Raw genomic sequence first — 21,197 nt, forward strand, 5'->3', positions numbered from 1 at the left:
TTTCGGCCCAAGATTTAAAAACAACCCAATTAAAACCGAATTCAATTAAAACTGAGAGGATGGGATCAAGCCAGCCCGGCTAGATGGAATAAGTGTGTTTTCAGGGCCCGACAAAAAGTCCAGAGGTCTGATATCGTGCGTATCTCAGGGGGTAGGTCATTCCAGAGGACAGGTGCTGTCACAGAGAAGGCTCTCCCCCTGGGAGTCGCCAGCCGGCACTGTCTGGCCGACGGCACCCTGAGGAGGCCCTCTCTGTGCGAGCGAACCAGTCGGTGGGAGGCTATTGGCAGCAGAAGGTGGTCTCGCAGATACCCCGGCCCTAAGCCATGGAGCGCTTTAAAGGTGGTCACCAACACCTTGAAGCACACCCGGAAGACCACAGGAAGCCAGTGCAGCTCGCGCAGGAGAGATGTCATATGTGAGCGCCCCATCGCTCCCATAATCCCCTGCGCAGCCACATTCTGGACTAACTGTAGCCTCTGGGTGCACCCCAAGGGGAGCCCCATGTAGAGAGCATTGCAGTAGTCCAGGCGGGAAGTGATGAGTGCTTGAGTGACCGTGCGTAGGGAGTCCCGATCCAGAAAGGGGCGCAACTGGCGTATCAGGCAAACCTGATAAAAAGCCCCCCTGGCCACGGCCGTCATGTGCTCTTCTAAAGACAGCCGTGCATCCAGGAGGACGCCTAAGTTGCGAGCCCTCTCCGTGGGGGCCAGTGATTCGCCGACAATAGCCAGCGATGGCACCAGCTGGCTACATCGGGAAGCCGGAAGCCACAGCCACTCGGTCTTGGAAGGGTTGAATCGGAGCCTGTTTCTCCCCATCCAGGCCCGCACGGCCTCCAGGCACTGGGACATCACTTCAAGGGCATCGTTGGGGTGGCCTGGGGTGGAGATGTACAGCTGACTGTCGTCAGTGTATGGATGGAACTCCACCCCAACCCCTTTGGAGTTGATTCCAAAGGATAGGCGCACCCACAGAGAAAACTCTACCTCTGGGAGCCGCCAGCCAACATTGTCTAGCCGATGTTGTAGGCCCTCCCTGTGAGAACGCACCAGGCGATGGGAAGCTGTTGCTGGTTGCAGATGGTCCGATAAATATCCTGGGCATAAGCCATATAGGGCTTTATAGGTCATCACCAGCACCTTGAATCTCACCCGAAGAGCAACCGGCAACCAATGCAAGTTGTGCAGGAGAGGTGTAACATGGGAGTATCAGGACCCTCCCGTCATAACCCGCGCGGCGGCATTCTGTACCAGCTGAAATGCAGATTTCAATGCAGTGCTAGAGACATTAAAAAGAGAAATCTATGTTCTTTCTCACATTTGAATGCCAATAACCAAGCTATTACTTGACCTTGAATTCTTTCCATAAAGAAACTGAGAATACTCCCCCACTTCCTATGAGAAAAAAATAATAATAATTGAATAGGAACTTCTGCATTTGCTTCAAGACAAGAATCCTTGAACAAGAAACATATCATTAGGAAAGGTAAACATTCACATGTTCCGCTTCATGGCATTGCCAAAGATAACAGAACTGACATTAACCCTTCATGATTTCTATCAATAGAAAGCAGCATACAAATAGATCATTACACTAAAAACTAATGGATCATTACAGTAAAAATGTAAGATTCTTGATCTTTTTGACACAAAACTGATTTAAGTATTAATTATATTAATTAGTACTAGCTGTACCCAGCCACGCATTGCTGTGGCCCAGTCTGGTGCTTCCGCTGGGCTAAAAGAGCGGGGCTGAAGTTCCAAACTCTCCACGAATATTTGGTGGGCGTGGCTAACTCGACATCACTCACTTTCATCAGTCACATGACAGCCCCCCGAGCCACGCCTACCCAGCTGGTGATTAGGGCAGAGAACCGGTTGCTAAAAAACAATGGGAACCACAAAATCGTCCCTCTCTGTCTCCCCCTCTCTCTTTGTATCTCTCTATGTCTCTCTCTCTCTCCATCTGTATCTCTCTGTCTCTCTCTCTCCCCCTCTGTATCTCTGTATGTCTCTCTCTCTCCCCGCTCTGTATCTCTCTATGTCTCTCTCTCCCCCCTCTGTATCTCTCTATGTGTGTCTCTCTCTCCCCCTTCTCTCTCTGCATCTTTGTATGTGTGTGTGTCTCTCTCCCCCATCTCTCTGTATTTCTCTATGTCTCTCTCTCCCTCTCTCTCTGTTTATCTCTGTCTCTGGCCCGGCCTCTTCTGCATCCCCCGCCATTGCCCTTACCTTTTCAGGCCAGGCCTTTGCAGCTCTCCGCACCACAGCAGAAACTCGGGGGCCCCCTCCGTCCTCCCTACACAGATGTTCTCTGGGGGCTCGACAGGGAGACGCATAGCAGGGAAGGGAAGGGGAGGGAGGGAGGAGGGAGTGCAGGGGGGGGTTCTAGGCTGGTTTGGGGCTTCCCACCCGAAGGAAGAAAGTGGCAAAACCAGGAGCCACGCACACCCCATTGGACCCCTGCTGCGCAGTTCTCCTCCCCCGCCTGCCAAGGGCAGGGGAATGATTAAATCCCCCGCTCTTCCAGGCGAAATGAAGGAGGGCCGGCCATCCTCTGTCCTGGCCATTTCTGCCCCCCGAAAGCCTCCCCGGAGCCCCTTTTCTGCCAGAGGCCGAAATTTTCATGTAGGGTCCGTGAACTGCCAGAGCGCCCACTTGGGAATCAAAGGCAGCACTGGTCAAAGGCGACCCCGAGGCTCCAGTTGCCTCTATCTCCCGCTCACCGACCGGATTCGCATAGCACCGGTTAGCGGCTAGTCTTTCTGACCTCGGGGCCTGTGGTAGCGCTGGGCCAGGCGCGATTCGGGCCAGGCGAGAGACGGAGGATTCCTGCTCGGGGGACCCAGGCAGCCTCGTTGCCAGATGTACTTTGGAGGGAGCCCTGAGAGTGGCTGGCGAGGGGGATGGGCAACAGTGGCGGGTGAGGCTAGTTCGCGGGGCGGCCGGGGGAGGGGGAGGTCAGAGCCAGGCTCGGGCGGGTCCCGGCCAGCCCTAGAAGCACCGGCTGCGAGGGCTTCCCGGCGGGGAGCCAGCTGCCTACCTGCCGAGCCTGGTGGCACGATTTGGCCCTCGGGCGTCTCTGCCTTCCAAATGCGCAGTTTCTTGGAAGCAATATGGAGAGTCTAAATATAAGGAGCAGAAATCTGGTGACCATAATCAGGGCTGGGAGGCTGCCATGTTGGTTTTACATCCAGCAGATGGTGCTGTTTTTCAATGTTTGTCAATATCTTTCAATATTTTCCAATGTTTTTCATGTTTTTACCTGTCACAGGTGTAACATGTATATAATATAGGTATATAAAAACACGTCCGTAGTCAAATGCAATGTTGTGTCAAAATTTGAAAGCAATCGGTGAAGAACTTTCGGAGATGTGCGGTTATGTACAAACGGACATTTACATTTTTATTTATATAGATAATTGTATTTTATCTATAAAAGTAAATTGCTAAGATGTACAGAGACAAACAGGTAAACAAATGAATCAGGATGAATAAAAATATATCAAAATATACAATAAAAAGATTACTGAATAACTAAAAGGAGCTCCACATGCAGAAAAAAATATTGAAAAGTTATAAGCGGCATATTCCATGATAAAACAAAAAGCAACATTTAATCCGGATTCCTGCTTATTTAATTCCATCCCCATTTCTCTCTGTTTTATTGATCTATACACAGACATGATATTTTAAGAGGAAATGCCTGAAAATGTATGCAACCTTTCATGACTGAATTGGATATAATTTATTTCTCCTCAGCATTTATTAAAGCTTTAATTAAGCCACAAAACAGGAAAAAGAAGACTTAGACTAATTACATTTAGCATGAAAAATTCAGATAGAAAACTTTTCCCATATCAGTAGCCGAGTACAATTCCCACGTTTAAATATATATATATATATAGGACAAAGATGTCACTTACTCTGTATGGCCTTGAAAGACGTTCACAGAGTGAATGGAAGGATCTCTAAAATCCCATAGACGGAAAGTTGTGTCACGCGATGAAGTTACCACAAGGCGCTGGGTGGGGTGAGTGCAACAATGTGTAAGTTCTTGATCATGTCCTAAAACCAGAAATCAAAACATTATGAACTTTGAAAAACCTGGACCTGCTTACAAAAATTGGGGATGAAAAACATCAGAGAAATAATTATTTTCCAATGGTTACCAAAATGGTCTTGGCAAAACAAGTTTGCCCAATCTTACTTGTTCCCTATTGGAATAATGTGGATTCAATTCCACATTTCATCTAAATACAGACATTTTAAAAATGTAAGGGAACAAACTTTTGTCACTCTTGTACTGACATGACTTATGGACATGATGGATATTCTGTAAAACAAATTTTGAGTAATATATGAAAATTGTTTCTTGCATGCTTTCAGAAACACATAATGCAGCCTGCTATCTATAGATTAGATATCTGTGACAATCACAAAAGCATTTTTGAGTATTAGATCAGCTACCAAATTTGCTTCTATTACAAGAATTTTTCAGACACTAATATTAAACAAGTTTCCAGTTCTATACAGTTTAATTTGGGGCTGCTAAAACTACTGCTTATAAAGTTATAGTTATAGTGACATATAACTATATAACTTATAGCTCATCTACTATAAAAAACAGCAATTAGTCCTTGTTTTATTTTAGGATTAAAGAAGCATAATGTTGCAATGTCTGTATATCAGTTAATCCATTTTTCTTTCAGGATCTCCAGTTGCAATCATATGATCTACCAATAAAATGATAAACTTGTCACCAGCAGAAACACACTAGCTCTATCTATCATGTCAAGGCCTAAAAACAAGGATTTAGGATTAGAGCTATGGCTATGAAGCTATGAAGCCATCTTAATGTGCATATATACTTTTTTCTCCCAGTTTCTGGATTTTTCCAATTATGCAAACTCATTTTTATGGCATAAAAATTGGTAGTACAGTCTCTGTAGGTTTGAGGCAGGGTGCTGAAAAGCAGGAATATTTGGTTCTAGAAAAGGTTAATTTACTTTTTTTCCAAAAAGAAATTACACTTCCCACTCTGAAATGAAAAAAAATCTGTTCTGCAAGTTCCATTAATACCTTATCTAGCACATACCTCAACATTAAGTGTAATTGGTAGACGGAAAGGTTACCAATCTCTGTTCTAGATGATAGAGCTGAACTTCCAGCAACTGGGGAAGCACAGTTAATAGTAAAAGATGCTGGGAATTGTAATTGAGGCACATCATTTTTTCCATCCCTGGTTTAGGAAAGCTACCTACGGTAGAAGAATACTTGGGAAACCATATAACCTGAACAAGAAAACTACCTAGATAACTCTACACTTCAAGGAGCAAAAGCAACCCTAACAACTCCATCCCATCACCACTCCTCAGAAAACCAATTGCTAAGATAAATATTGCTAAAACTAGCTAAAAACATTTTTTAAATTGCTTGATTTAGCGCACGAATCAAAAACCTCCAACTTCTCTACAAACAAAAATGTTGGCATCAACTGTACTTTACTTCATTGATCCTAAAACAAAGTATAAAGTGAGCTGAAGTATTCTTTTGCTGAGCCAAATTTTAGCAAGAACAATTACCCAGAATCTTTTTTTAATCAGGCAGCTATTTTTGCACTTTTACATCTAGTGAAGAGAAAAATTAGATTGCTCCCTGTAATGATAAAGCCAGAATGCATTAAGATTACATAGCAACTATAGAGGGATAACTATATAACTATAAGGATTGGAAATAATAATACTACACAAAATTAATGGCAATTTTTATTCCTGCTTTGTAAGAAAAATCCATTCAAAAATTTAAATAAATTTACAATACATGTAAATAAAACAGTGAAATTACCATTGCTATTTCATGTACCCTCGTATAATACATAGATACACACACACACACACACACCCCAAGAGTATATATTCTTAGAGTTTCCTGGTGGTGGTCCATACAAGTGACAACCAGATCTGACCCTGCTTAGCTTTCTACCTGCAACAGAAGGCAGCCCAATGCTACCACCTGCTGAGACTGTACAAGAGAAGTTATTAAAAGTTGAAGAAAAGAAATACCTAATAAATATGTAAAGCCTTGAAAATGTAGTATTTTTCTCTTTGAAGTTTTCTTGTTTAGATTATATGGTTTCCCAAGTATCCAAGATAAGAAGAATGACTGACTTCAAAGAAGTGGCAAAATGACATATACAGTAACATCTTGGAAGTTCACAACTGTCATAAATTGTGGGATTTAATCTTCCTTGCTCTCAAAGAAAAGTTTGCATTACAAAAAAGTAGACGCTCAACAACCAGACAATAATGAGTGTGGGGGGGGGAGATGGAGATAAAACTCCCCCTCCCAAGAAGATACCTGTCAGAGAGTGCACAAGTTCAGATGTCTCTACATCATACAAGTTGGCTGTCCTGTCCCATGAAGCGGTCACTGCTTGCTTCCCTCCAACCAGCCAATCAGCTGCTATGACAACACCCTGATGGCTTTTTAGGGAAGTCAAAGGAACTCGGATGGTGGGACAATCACTTGAGCCATCTCCATCTCCATCAGGTTCATCTTTATCAGAGAACTCAACTTCATCTTCACCGGACATTTGCTGTTAATTTTGAAAATATTTAATTTGCATGAAATTTGCCACATTAAATGGGTTGGTCCAATTAATTCTTAACATCAAAAATATCTCTGGAAAACAAAAAGATCTCTAAAGAGAAAAAGAAAAGCTTAAAGTGCCTCAGATAATATGAGACACAGAAAGAGAAACTGTTGAAGACTCTAAAGAGATATAAATTTAATAGAGAATAGTGTGTATAAATACTTGGGGAACAGAAAACACAGAAAGGAATGTTTATTATTGGATGAATTTTGCAAACAAAATGCTATTTCATATACCTATTATTTGCTATCGGGATGCTATTCTTCAGATTCTAAATTGTTTTGGTTCTTTGGGACATCTGAAGTATAGGATAAAAATACTATTTTTCTAAATAATCCCAAGGAGATTTCCTTTAAAGCATTTATAAATCTTTGATTGATTATTCAACAAGCCACCCTATAGCCATGTTCAACATTTGAATGGCAATTGGCAAAACTAGCAGTGTTTCGAGGAAATTGATGGGGCCAGCTCTCCCAAGAAACAATATAATTGCTGTAAATACTAAAAGTGTGATTTCATAATTTTATGAAGTGTCACATATTAGTTAGTTTCCATTGTCGCTAAGTTAGTCATGATTTCAGAACTTTATGGCCCATATGTTGCCAAACCACTGTTAAATAAGGCATTCAACAGCACACCAATGATATAAATCAGGGGTGTCAAACTCGTGGCATCATGTTGTCGTCATGTAACATATCATGACCTTTTTTCCCCTTCACTAAACCAGGGGTGGGCGTGACCAGTGCATGACGCATCCAACCTGTGGGCCATGAGTTTGACACCCCTGATATGAATGAAATGGGGGGGGGGGGTTGGTTCATTTTCTCCAATACTAATTTCCATCTGCAGAGATAAACACTATTTTAAGAACTCCAAAAGTCATACTAGAAATCATAACTTACATTGCAGTCTGTGGTAGGTTGAGGGGTAGGCAACTGCACCATATATCTCCAAATATGAGCTGTCTGATCTCCTGAAGCTGTAGAACAAAATTAACACTCTATGAACAGCTATTTTGATTTTAATTCTTCAAAGCAAGAGGGGAGTGGAAACAAGCAATATGTATAAGTGATCTTTCCTCTTTCCTAATTTGCTTTCTTTTCTAATATATAAGCCCTCTTAAATTATTACAATGTATACACAGCCTAGTCTTTAAAGCTGTCCTGCAGGCTTTTCCAATCTAGAAATATAAATACTGAGTAGAAAGAAAGAACTTCTCTCGTTCACTGAAAGAATCTTGAATGGATTTTCCACAATATCAAAATCCCAGGTGCACTATAAACCTATTCCCACTTAATCTGAAATAAATTAGGAGGTATATTTTTTTCTCAAGTATCGAGTGAACATAATTTGGCAGGATAAACACCATTTACATACCTGTAAGAGACACCTGTTCTGATGGATGAAACTTTATGGAATTTACTGCATCAAAGAAAAAAACAAACATATGTTAGAAGAACAAATTTAGAAGAATATCTAATTTTCCAGTTTGAACTTCATCTCTCTACTTATCCTATTATACAGGAAAAGCTAGGTTTAAAGAAAATCAAGAATAAAGCTATTTTTGGAAGAGGGAATTTCTAGTATCAAAATAGAAACATAATAACTGAGAGAAAAAACGACTTCATATGGCACCACTGAATAAAATCTCTCAACAGAAGGAATAGTTTACCCGATCCGTGAAGAGCTAAGGTTCCTGGGGGAATGATTCCATGCATAAGAACATCGGACAAGAACTTGCTATGGGATTGAGTACATTAGAGAATCATCATTGTACTTGATCTCTATCCCCAAGCTTTTTACATATATTTTTAAAACTATTATTTGCCCTTCTATTTGGAACAATTATTTGTCCTTCTGTTTGGAACAATAAGATTTTCACATGAATATTTTAAAAATTGATATTCGCCCTTCTGTCTGAAATGATACATGACAGAATTCTACTATCTAGCTTTGTAATGTGATGATGATTTTTTTAAAGACAGATCTTATCTTCTTAATAACTCTCACATCCAAAAGATAACTACTCATTTTTCATGCTTACTGAAATGGGACACCCAAAGGGCGCAAAGAATGGATAAGGTCCTGCAGGCTCCCACAAAGAGGTTCTTAAATTCTCCACCCAAACTCCTACTGCACATAAATTCCGGGAAGAGTCAACTTCACTTACTCAATACATATGCCATTATAACAGATAATTTTCCCTTATGATTCTTATTCACCAATTTACCTGATCCAGCATGTCCAACATATTTGACAAGACACTTTCCTGTCTCTATGCTCCACAGCAAAGCAGTATGATCTGTGAGAATTTTAAAAAAGAATTGAGGAATTAAAATGATGGATGGACGGATGAATGGATGGATGTGGGCAGATGATAGATAGATAGATAGATAGATAGATAGATAGATAGATAGATAGATAGATAGATAATCTGGGAATGAAACCTAGACCATAATCTGTTCTAATCTAATCATCAGAAACGCAAAACACAATCTGTGGCTAAAACAATAGATAAGATTATTACCAGCTGATGCTGTCCCAAGCACCACAGGTTGAGTTTTTGTGACACTGACATCCCAAATGCCATCTCGATGACCAATATACTCTTTCACTAGCTGACATATTGCTCTGGATGTCGTTGTTTTGAAACTGGAGACTATCTAAGGAGACAAAAGGCAGGTATCTGATAGGTAGAGAAATTACCCCCAAACTCTTGCAACACACAACGTAAGAACCATTGAAGCACTGCACTGTAGCCAAATCAACGGATGCATAAGCTTTAGCATATTCTCTGGGACCAAATTTGTCCTGAATGAAGCTAGGATGCCGTTCTATGTAAGTACAACAGACGAATTTGGCCAGATTGAATCTTTTTAGGATATCATAAAAGCATACAACTTTTCCGATATTTTTTCATATCTTATGATAATACAAATGGGTATAATCTGCAGAGCACTTCTCTTTTTCTTCTATAATACGTTGTATGCACCATACAAGCCAACTTATTAAACAGAGCTAGCTCAAAGGGGTTAGGAAGGAAGAATGAAAAAGATGCATAAAAATTCAAAGCTCAGAGCCATATGAAGTGGTATTCATATTAACTTGGAAGTTCAGACCAATTCCTTTTGTATGACAATGAAATGTTCTTTTCAAGAAGCAGTACAGAAATAATATGATCAAAATTTTAAAATAATAAGAGAAACATGAAAGCAAGAATGACTTATTTTATTATCTTTAGATAAATAAATGTATCGGGTAGATAGAAGAAAACACTCTCAAGTTGGAACTGCTATATTTTTTTTAAAATCAGCATGGACAAGCAAGCAGCGATTCACACTCTTAAGTGACACAGCCTGTGTGCAAGGATAAGCAGTGCAGGACTATCAGTTTACTGGATTAGGTAAGTGCTGGGTCACTGGACTGGAAGAAGTAAATCAGTAATACTTGCTGGCTGGAGAAAACTAAGCTAATATGAGCTATACTAATGTGGCCATCCGAAGTATATTTGTGCAATAATTGCATTGTCTTTAATGGGTAGAAAAGGTATTCCATGAGTGATGCAGTAGCATAATAAGCAGGAATGAAGAACCCCAGTCAGTAGGGCCTCAAGCAAGGTCTCACCCTCAGGTTCCTCACTGTTCTCAAGAGTCCTACTCTGCCCTACCAGGAGCAACTGCCAAAATGGTTTGAGAAAGAACAAGAGACTCAGGACACCCTACATCAGGTATGACCACCTCTGGAGGACGTGAAAGAGTTTCTCATTTCAGCCACTCAACTTCCCTTATCAGAAAAAGGTGCAAAGTGGTCAAAATCTTTTTCCATCCACAACAGAGTGGAGAAAACTAGTTCTACCCTTGGTCTTTCAATGGCTGCCTTTGTCTCTGCATGTTAACAAGCAACACCATCAGTTTTATTCCATACAAAATGTTTTCTTCTTTTTGACCCTGATGTGTAATGTTCTCCAGTCCAGATAAGCAGATTGGGACTAGAGCTAACCTTTATATCACATGTACATCTTCATCATTTAGTGTTTGGACAGAAATCATATAAGAACTTTGCTATGTCATTTATGATTTATAGCATATATGATTTATGCTAAAATCTGCACCATCTCAACTGCATTTATTCAAGCTGCTGGACCAAATTCTGGATCAGCTGCAACCCAGAACTGTACTATCAGTAGTACTCTCTCTATATAAAACAATACCATCTATTTGGACCTATTTTGTAGGCATCAGGAAATCACTGTGGAAATTGTTGCTTATGCTATAGTTGGGAAGAATGGTTAGATGAGGGTAATCAGTGAAGAATTGCTGGACAGGGACAGGGAGCATAGATTGCTGTTCCAGGACTGCAAAAAGCTGTGTTACTTATGAAATATGAAATAGTGCACCCTTTGAAAATCCATGCCACAACATGTGCGCTGAATTGTATCACTATCGCCATTGTTTCTTATCTTGGCATATCCATTCAAAGTTCTGGAAGATGAATGTATTTCTATTCACTCAGAATTTATGACAAATTTTGTTACCATACAATGTTACAGTTAATATAAAAATAAGGAGGGGGGAGAGGAGGGATCCAATTGATTTCTTCAACACTAAACTATGCTGCCTTCTCAAGACTATTGTCAAACTTTCATACTAGCTTCATGCCATCTGAGCATGAAATCCAAGTCTATAGTCTGAAATATAAGCAAAACTTCCTGAGGCCTTTTGCCAAGCACTGGAGTAAGGGAATAATATAAAAACCATTGGGTCATAACTCATTTTTGTTGTACTGATTTTAATGGCTCTATGTTAAATATCACTAAGCTGGATCTAGCAGACGTCATGGTAAACTGAGGTATGCAGCTGTCTAATATGACAAAATATTCATGTAATTGTGAAATATAGAATTCCAAGAGTATTTCAATAGCAGTGAAAGATTACAATTGGATACCTTTGCCACAGTAAATGACTAGGTATATACTGTAGGCGATTTTTATTTTTAAAAGATGTAAAAATTCTAAAATCAACCTAGAAATGAGAATCAACTACATAGTTTTTTTTTAAAAAAATAAAAGCCTCATTAAACCAAAATGAGATTAAATTAATAATTAAATTTTAAAAGGTATTATCTGATCATCAAACAGAGCAAAACATCTATCAAATTTTGTTATTGAAAATATTCTCAGGAATGTACAGTGATTAAAAATAAAAATAAGGCATCTTATATATATGTTCAATTAAAATTTCAGGAGGAAAAAAAATTAAGGACTAGAAAAAGCTGCAACAATATAATTTTCAGCTTTTACCTCTTTATTTATCTTTACAGTGATGAAATGAGACCTAGATGGAACTATAATTTAGTTGTTAATGAGAAGAATTGTTTCCAAGCCAGTATAAGCAATAATTACTACAGATGCACTGCAAAAGGAACAGGTTAATTCTTGCAGAACTAGGAAGGGATTAGTATTTGAACCATAGTGTAGCATTAAGCATAAAACTGTCAAGGCAGTATTAAAATTCAATTGAAATTTAATACACATCTTCAAACAAAATGGAGTTATGTAAGAGTAGTGGAACAGTAGAATATATTATCACAACAGTTCTCACATACCTTATCAGTTTTAATAAGACATAGTGAGGAATAAAATGAATTACCAAACTGTTTTTAGTTTCCTCAGAAAATCTTGTGTAATTGACTGGTTTAATTTTCAGGGGCTACAGTGTTTTCTCCTCTTCCCTTAAAATACAATCTTTAATGCCATTTCATATTTTTAGTTTCCTTTTACTTTTAAAACAATAATGGAAGTGTCCTTTCATATATCACAAACAGCAACGGGACATCAAAACTTTCTGCTCTACTTCAAAATGTGAATAAAGGAGCCAGCCACTCTCCCAGTGCAATGTTCACCAAGTTATGTTCAGCAAGCAGAGCCAGGGAATCATGCTAATATGCACACTAAATACTACTATTAAAATTTCCATTTCAATTCTTAGCTTATATATATATATAGACAAGAGTTTAGAAATGCCTCATTTTACACTACAAAATGGGTATGTTTCTCCTTTGAAAAATGTGACTTATAAATATAAGTGTTCCTAAGGAAGCCTAATCATGTGACAGTAAGGTCAAGGAAATGTTGTTCAACCAGTTACACATTCTGTTGACTAACCTCAACAAAGTAAACATATTCTAAGAGCAGTACATATGCTACTGTGCACAGCAGAAGACAAAACTAGTCTGTTTCCTGGCTAGCAAATGAGAAAGTTCCCTCTTCAAATGCTCTAAGTTTTCAAATTCAAATTCACCATACTTTCTTATAATAATCATCCTGCTCACCATTTCAGTCTGGCAAGTTAATGCAAGAGGAATTTGTACTGTAGACGCCTGTAACAATTACTTGGGCTTTCATTTAAAGATTCATGTGTATTTTGATCACAACCATAAGACACGGTGCTTAAAGGAAGACAAATTTACAGTCCCAAAATGTCAAAAATCTCATTCAAGGAACTTGCAAGAAGAAGAGCAGGCAACCTCTTGGTAACTGAAGGTTGGACTTTTTCATTATCATTATTTATTTTGAGATAGTGAAATCCCCAAGAGCATAACTCAGCATGGTTAAAGCCGATGTTCTCAGGTTTTCTTGTTAATTTTCAAACATATTTCTCATTTCATTTTTTTAGTTTAAAGAAATATGCATATTTATGAGATATTCACCTCTGGGATTCAGAAGCAAGATTTGAAGATCACAGAAAATAGTGTGTTGAGAAATTACATTTAACCAACCTTTACAGATGCCAATCAGTTTTAAAGACAGTTTGCCATGCTGTGTTCCAGGGAAGGAATTATTGTTCCTGAAAACCTCACAAAGCACCTAGAATTAGTTATGCAATTCTTAGATTCCCAGCCCACACATTTTATTCTTATAGTTTGTGAATTTGGTTAATGTGGATGGTTTTATTATTATTAATTTTTCAGTAATCAATAAATGCTACTATTACTACAAAGCATTATTTTAAACATTTTCACCATATTACAGCAAAAGATTGTTGAAATATTCCTATTTCTGAAACCTTAAAGGAAGCTCATTCTCTTTTATGAACAGTTCAGACAATTTATAGATTTATATTATAACTTGTTAAAGAAATAGACTTAGAGAGAAGCCACAAAGTTCATAATGGAAACTCTTTGCCACCATCAAAGCTTGTAATACAGATCAGGCCATTGGCGGCAAACAAATGTGAACATTTCTTCACCAAAGGACTATGATATCTACAGACACTGCATTATCTTTACCTAAGATAATTTAAGCACTTAGATAGCAAGATATATAATGTATATATTTAAAATAAATATGTTTATTTATTGAACTCCCTGCTCAATTTTAACATGTACTGGGTCTTCCAAGATTTGGGAATCTGCTCAAGACATTCCTATTTACCGTAGCTTCTGGTTAAGTCATATTTTTGTCTTTTGATAGTACTGCTATTCTGCCTGCGTGCAGTTTTAGGAAGGGTTATCATTTTATTTATGTTTTCATTATTCACTGATGTTTTTTTAAATCAAGTGTTTTTAACAAAGTACTTTTAAAATCAAAACTGAACTGAGATTATAGTAACAAAAAAAGGCAGATGTAATGTGCAAATACTGTGCCAAAGCATAGACTATGTCTGTCGTAATAAAAACTGTAGCCTACCCAACCTCAGAGATTGATAACAATAAAAACAGGAAACAGGAAACAATCTGTTAACAATTGATATCTATAAGTAATACTAAAACATGAGCAGTAGAAAGCCTTCTAGGTAAAGCACCAATTGATAAATATAATATCCATGAAGAAAAACTGGTTGAAATGAGATTCTGTATGTTCCACCACTCACTACTGTTTAGCTGGGCATGCAAATTGGCACACTGGGAAGCAAAGCAGTTACCCAGGAATCGCCACCCCATATTTCCCAGCTTCCCACGTGGAATTTGCGAGGTCCACCTGATCTCCCTGGGAAAGAATTTGAGCGCTACATAGCAAGTAAGAAAAGATAGGCATTCAGCACTTGCTTTCAAAGAACAGCAAATTTACAATAAACAATATACATACATATATATGATCTAGAAACTGAAGACTCTACTTTTTAATAAAGAAAACATTAATATAGAAAAATGCATTTCCACCTTTAAGTGCATAATGACAGTAATACTGCAGAAAGACAAAAGATAAAGATGTTTTCTATTAAAAATAACCAATGTGTGCACAACTGATTGTCAGATAAAAACAATTTCAATTTTTGTAAAAAAAAAAAATTATTTGCAGGAAATGTGTTTAAATTTTGTATATTAACTTTTATATGTTTTACTCTGCTTTTATATTGTAAAGTTGCCAGTAGTAATTTATGTTGAATCTGACAGCATAATAACAAAAAAAAATACATAGCTGTTTATTTGATCTAATGAAAACAGAAAATTTAATGATACTTATCATTGAAAAATTGTTCAAAATACCCCAAATATTTTCCCCTTACTGTATTTTCCCAATATGGAATTTTCCAGATGTATTTGGAAGCACATCTCCCAAATTCTTAGAAAATTCTAGGAATTTGAAAAAACTGTATCCTAATATACATAGCGGATAGAACTTTGGATTTGTTTATACAGTTTGGATAATTTCCAAGTATGAAAGAGAATACTACTACATAACCTTCTCTCCTGCATAAATGTAAATTACTTGCAGGTAGTTAAGTAATTTAGTAAACATTTTACAGCTGATACATGCTTGATAATTCTAAGTATCAAGCAAATTAATGACAGTTACAATCAGATGCAACCCATTTTTTGGAAAAGGACAAATTAAAATGACTATGAACTAAGGAGCAAAATGGATTTAACAATTGAAGTGTCCTGTGTTATAATTAACTATTAAAGAATTTCTCACAATAAAGATAATAACTATGTTTTCTTTGTATCTTATAAAAAAGCTTTTGACGTTTTATTATAAATTCATTTTGTCACTCTATTTTCTTAATCATTTATTTACTGAATTATAACTAAAGGACAAGACCAAATGGCAACTCCATGGTTAATGTTGATCACAGTCTCCCAAAACCTCTCTGCAATATGAGATGGGACTACATCAGGATGACATCAACTTCAAAAGTTCAACCTCATGAAGACAAAAGTAAATAAAACTAAACTGGTAAGTATACTGTAGTTCAATAAAAAGCTTGATATGTTTCATACCTTGCTAGTTGATGCCTTGTAAGTAGTCTTTAATTTCTGAGACAGCTGACTGGTACTATGGCTGGCTGTTGAAACAAATACATTTAAAGGAAGTTTGTTTTGAAAATCATTGGATTACCTTACTTGATTGTTAACATCCTTCTAACTGGTTGTCATCCTAAATTATGAAAAACCAACTAAGAGAGGAGTATTTTTCTCAACTCTCTTCTTACCTTTTGTTTTCAGCTGCCCCTTGCTCAATTCTGCTCCATCAATGGCTTGGCCTTCAGCTGCTAAGCGTTCATTAAGTGTATCAATCTCTCTGCGTACTATCAGTAGCACAAAAATTAATGTCAATGCAAAGAAAAATCATTAATCACAATTTTTAAATTACCACATAACCCTTATCTCAAAGGCCATTATGTGTAGGATCATAATTTCATAATCTTTTGTGTTTCTTTGTGTGCCACAATTATAAAAAATACATAATATGAAAGTAATTAACTCTTCAAATCTAGGATAAAATTCTGACAATGGATCTTAATTCTAAAAATACTGCTTCTAAGAGATTCATGTTGATGCAAAATATCCCTCAGTAAAACTAAATGAAAATTGAGGAAGGAAAAGTTTGGTATCTCCCTTCCGGATTCAGGAAGCCACTGCTTGCCAAATAACTTGTTTCTGTATGTAATTCCTCTCCAAACTGGAAACAATAAACACAACATATCCAGCATCCAGTCTGGATATCTGCAAACAGAAAGTTATATTAATGAACACAAGTAATGAATAAGAGCCTCTGTAGCTCCTCAACTAGAGGATTTACAAATGTACCAGGGTGTTTGTACAGTAGATATATTTTCAGTCCCTATTTACTTCACACACACACACACACACACACACACACACACACACACACACAAAATAGTATGATCCCCCAGGCATTCTAAGATCAAGGGAAGGGGAAATAGGCTATACACACTGGCCCCCAAGAGCTTTGGTCTCTGATCTTCACTCCCAAGCCAACAGAATACGGGAAGGGAGAAATCAATGTCTGGATGAATATTGACAGGGTCTTCCCCGAGGCTGGAAATCAAATCACACAGGGTTCCTGAGAAAGTTAAAACATGGAAACAAGCTTCCCCTCCAAACATACTACCAATGGTCAATAGTCGTAGGAGGCAATTCATAAGATAATACAGAGTAGAATTTTCTCTTTTCCATACATTCCTGAAGGCAAAATGAGAATAACTTTCATAGATGACTTATTTGAGAAATAAAGTATTCGTCATCTCTTTTTACCTTTTCTATGCTATCTTGTAACTGTACTTGTTACAAAAGCAAAATATAGTTACTATTTAAAGCAGCGACTCATAATCATTGCTCATTGGAATCCAAAAAGTGTAGATTTTTTAAAAATGAATTAGCATTACAGTGCAAACATAAAAGTTGACATATCTGAATGATTATGCCAGTAAACTTTGAAATAAGAAGAATCAAATGTATATGCAATTAAATATTAGGTTACGGACATCAATTACAACTAAAATACTCAATATACTCAAAATAACAGGATTATGGGAATTTTAGGCTAAATGAGCTAATGTGCACCAAACTATCTATCCTGGGATTAATCAGCATTAGTATTAGAGATCTCAAATAAGCATGTAGGCTTTTATTTCAGATAATCTGGACATTTTAACTAACCATTCAGAGTTCACATGAGATTGATTGGGAATGGAGATCCAGAATTACAGTCTTGCATCTAGCATCTTTCATTAGTATCTTATTCCTATTTAACATTTTCCCCCAAAATTGAACAAACATAAACTCACATTCAATATTCTCAATGTAGAGGTTCTCAAATTCTCTTTCTATTTGACCAAAAAGTTCCAGAAGTGTATTTCTAATGGATGATGGTAGCTTTGAATCCTAGAGAAAACAAAAATATCACACTTAAGGCAGAATTTTCCAGGAGTTTGTTCTTTTTGTGTAACTGACCCTTTATGCAAAGCTCCTATTTCCATTATCCCAAACCAGAGATTTCAAACCATCCTTCTATCCACTTTTTCTCAAACCATACTTTTTCCACATAATGGACCTGTATAGTTATGCTTGAAGAAAGGGCAATTACGTGAATAAAACAAAGCCTTATTAAGGGGACATACACACACACACAAAAGATTTCAGTAAATATACAAAGGAGCAGAAATAGATTTTATATACCATGATGAAATATCTCCATTTCAGACAAAAGAGAACAATCCATATGACTTAAAAGTGGCAAATCTCATGTTTACAACAGTAGGTTCTGTCTTTAATATCACATAATGGTTAAGTTACTGTTGGTGAGCAACATCCCACTTGGGAGAAGGGCTCAAGTGAGAAATTAGTCTGGCTGTTACATAAGCACAAGAGGGCAAGTTCTGACCTCCCAGCTTTGAATGTCTTTGAGCCTTCTCTAGTCTTTCTCAGGTGAAAGCTGCCAGTCTCAGGAGATTCCTGTCAAATAGGCATAGAACAATAAAGTTGCTAGTTGAACTCTACATGTAAGGGTCTGGTTGTTCACATCTGATAGTTTACTTCTTTTAAAACTTTGAAATTTTAAATCAATAATGGTGCACAAAGGCAGTCTAAAAACGATTTACCCTTGGAAGGGCCTCAATACTATTTCTCTTTCAGTTCAATAGCAATAGCAATAGCACTTAGACTTGTATACCACTTTACAGTGTTTTACAGCTATCTCTAAGCGAGTCAGCATATTGCCCCCAACAATTTGGGTCCTCATTTTACCCACCTCGGAAGGATGGAAGGCTGAGTCAACCTTGAGCCTGGTGAGATTCGAACTGCCAAATTGCAGGCAGCTGGCAGGCAGCAGAAGTAGCCTGCAGTACTGCACCCTAACCACTGCGCCACCAAGGCTCATAATAATCCTTAGCATACCAGATACAACAAGATGAGCAAATCGGTATCTCTTAATTCAATCCTACAGCAAAGACAAGATTTTACAGAGTTTGGTTGCACATTTGCTGTCAATTCAAAACTGTGAAAGATAATGACTTAATTTTTAAAATGTTTGAAATAAAAATTTTCAAATAAACTTCCTTAAAGCAAACTTGCAGGAAAATGCTATGTATGCTGAAGCATCATATACATTAAAAGGCAACAAATAAAAGACTGAGATAATAGAACTCAAGCCATCTCCCAAAACTAAGCGGCTCACATCTACAGAACTGAACTGAATCTGACTTCAGGATATGTTATCTATCTGCTACAGACTGAATTCATACTACAGCCAGAAAATGAATTACGGTATTTTTCGGATTATAAAACGCTCCAGACTATAAGACGCACCTAGCTTTTGGGGAGGAAAACAAGAAAAAAAAATCTGCCCGTCTCCCAGCAATTTGCCTCCTTGCAGCAAACAGCAAACAGCCTGCTCAGCTTCAGCACAGCCTGATTTAGCACAAGCAGCTGATTGGCGGTTGGATCTGCTTCCCAGAATACCACCTATCAGCTGTTCCAGGCTGCAGGGATCGCCACCACCTATCCCTGCCCCCTGGAACGGGCCAAAGATGGAGCACGTGGAAGCCAAAAATGGGGTGTGTGGATAGGCGACAGCAGCAATGGGCGGCAACGGTAGACGGTGGTGATCCCCATAGTCTGGAACAGCTAATAGGTGGTATTCCGGGAGGCAGATCCAACCGCCAATTAGCTGCTCGTGCTAAATCAGGCTGTGCTGAAGCTGACCAGGCTGTTTGCTGTTTGCTGAAAGAAGGCAAATTGCTGAGAGGCAGAGGCCGGGGGGTGGGGGCCGGCAGGTCGGTGTGACTTCAGCAACATTCACTGTATAAGCCGCACAGACATTTCCACCCACTTTTTTTGGGGGGGGGGAAGTGCGTCTTATATACCGAAAAATACGGTACATACAGGTAATCCTCAACGTACAATTGTTCATTTAGTGACTGTTTGAAGTTATAAAAACACTGAAAAAAAGGACTTGTAATGTTTTTCACATTTATGGTTGTTGCAGCATCCCCATGGTCACATGATCAAAATTCAACCGCTTGCGATCAGACCCATATTTATGATTATTGCAATGTCCTGAGGTGATGTGACTCCTTTTTGCGAACTTTTGACAAGCAATGTCAAATGGGGAAGCCAGATTCACTTACCAACCATCTGACTAATTTAACAACTGCAGTGATTCACTTAACAATGGGGGAAAAGAAAAATCCTAAAATAGGGCAAAATTCACTTAACAAATGTCTCACTTAGCAACAAAATTTTGGGCTCAATTGTGGCCAGAAGTCGAGGACTACCTGTACACTCAAAGACTCTTAGACATTGTCATAATAGTAAGTGAAGAAACCCAGAGGTATATCCAAGTATCAGAAGTATTTTCCCTACATTTGAACAGGAAATTTCAACTTTGTTTTGACATTGGATTTTAGGTTTGTTTTAGGACCTTGTAGAGAATACAAATTTGGGGAATTAAGTGATTTTATCAGGATGTTAATCTGTTTTGATCAGATAGCAGTGAAATCAAGCTCCCTCTTTCCATCCGGTTTACCTGGCCTTCCAGCATCTCTCTCTGCAATCCTGACCTCTCTTGTTCAGAGCTGTTGGTTCTTCGTATAGAAAGACTGTGAGATTTTCTTTTCTGCTTGGCTTGGCGAGCAGTGGCACAGCTTCCACTTTCTGTGGGCATTACTTCAAAACAATCACTTTCCAATAGCTGCAAAGATAAACTAAAGCCAAGTATTAAATATTATAATTTGATCTATGTCAGAAATTATTTTCTAAGTAGCAAACGTAAGGGAAACATTTAATCCTACTAAAATATATCCTTGTGGTAAGATGTTACGGTAATGAGCAATGAGACAGTGAAAAATCTTACTTTTAATATTATTTGCCAATTATTAAGTCATTCCATAAATACAAAAATCCCTTTGAATTATAACTACTTTCCAAATGCAAACCCTATGAAAAATCGAAAGTGCTTCTAAGAAACCCACATCTATATACACTTCCACAACACAAATTCGAAGTCAGAAGCCTAAGAGCATAATGCCTGAATGGAAGTACCAAGCGAATTATTTAGATTTAAAAACTGTGTTGATGCCGTATTCTAAACTGCAACAATTTAGTAAATATAGTCATTGATAAAATTTCAGGACCATAAACTCTACCGCAGAGATAAACTTCCCAAAAAGTTTTCAGCAATTAATCCTACTGGTACTATGAAATAGATTCATTAATGCTCTAATACTTTCCTCTATTAAGTCACTGTTATGCATCTTAAAATTTAATTCCATAAATGAATTTCGATTAAACTATCT

General features: G+C 37.9%; 1 protein-coding gene across 1 annotated transcript in view; it reads right to left on the minus strand.

Moving 5' to 3' along the window:
* Positions 1-21,197, minus strand: part of WDR37 (WD repeat domain 37) — a 59,121-nt gene that overhangs the window by 26,890 nt on the left and 11,034 nt on the right. Inside the window, exons 2-11 of the mRNA XM_034402035.3 lie at positions 20,429-20,606; positions 17,691-17,787; positions 16,092-16,187; positions 15,880-15,944; positions 9,185-9,320; positions 8,888-8,959; positions 8,035-8,079; positions 7,560-7,636; positions 6,363-6,600; positions 3,929-4,070 (exon numbers count right to left, since the gene is read on the minus strand). Coding sequence (XP_034257926.2) covers positions 3,929-4,070; positions 6,363-6,600; positions 7,560-7,636; positions 8,035-8,079; positions 8,888-8,959; positions 9,185-9,320; positions 15,880-15,944; positions 16,092-16,187; positions 17,691-17,787; positions 20,429-20,606 — 1,146 coding nt within the window. The remainder of the gene's footprint in view (positions 1-3,928; positions 4,071-6,362; positions 6,601-7,559; positions 7,637-8,034; positions 8,080-8,887; positions 8,960-9,184; positions 9,321-15,879; positions 15,945-16,091; positions 16,188-17,690; positions 17,788-20,428; positions 20,607-21,197) is intronic.

The sequence above is a fragment of the Pantherophis guttatus genome, chromosome 4 (genome assembly GCF_059756535.1).
Source record: "Pantherophis guttatus breed Tessera chromosome 4, ASM5975653v1, whole genome shotgun sequence".
Taxonomy (NCBI): domain Eukaryota; kingdom Metazoa; phylum Chordata; class Lepidosauria; order Squamata; family Colubridae; genus Pantherophis; species Pantherophis guttatus.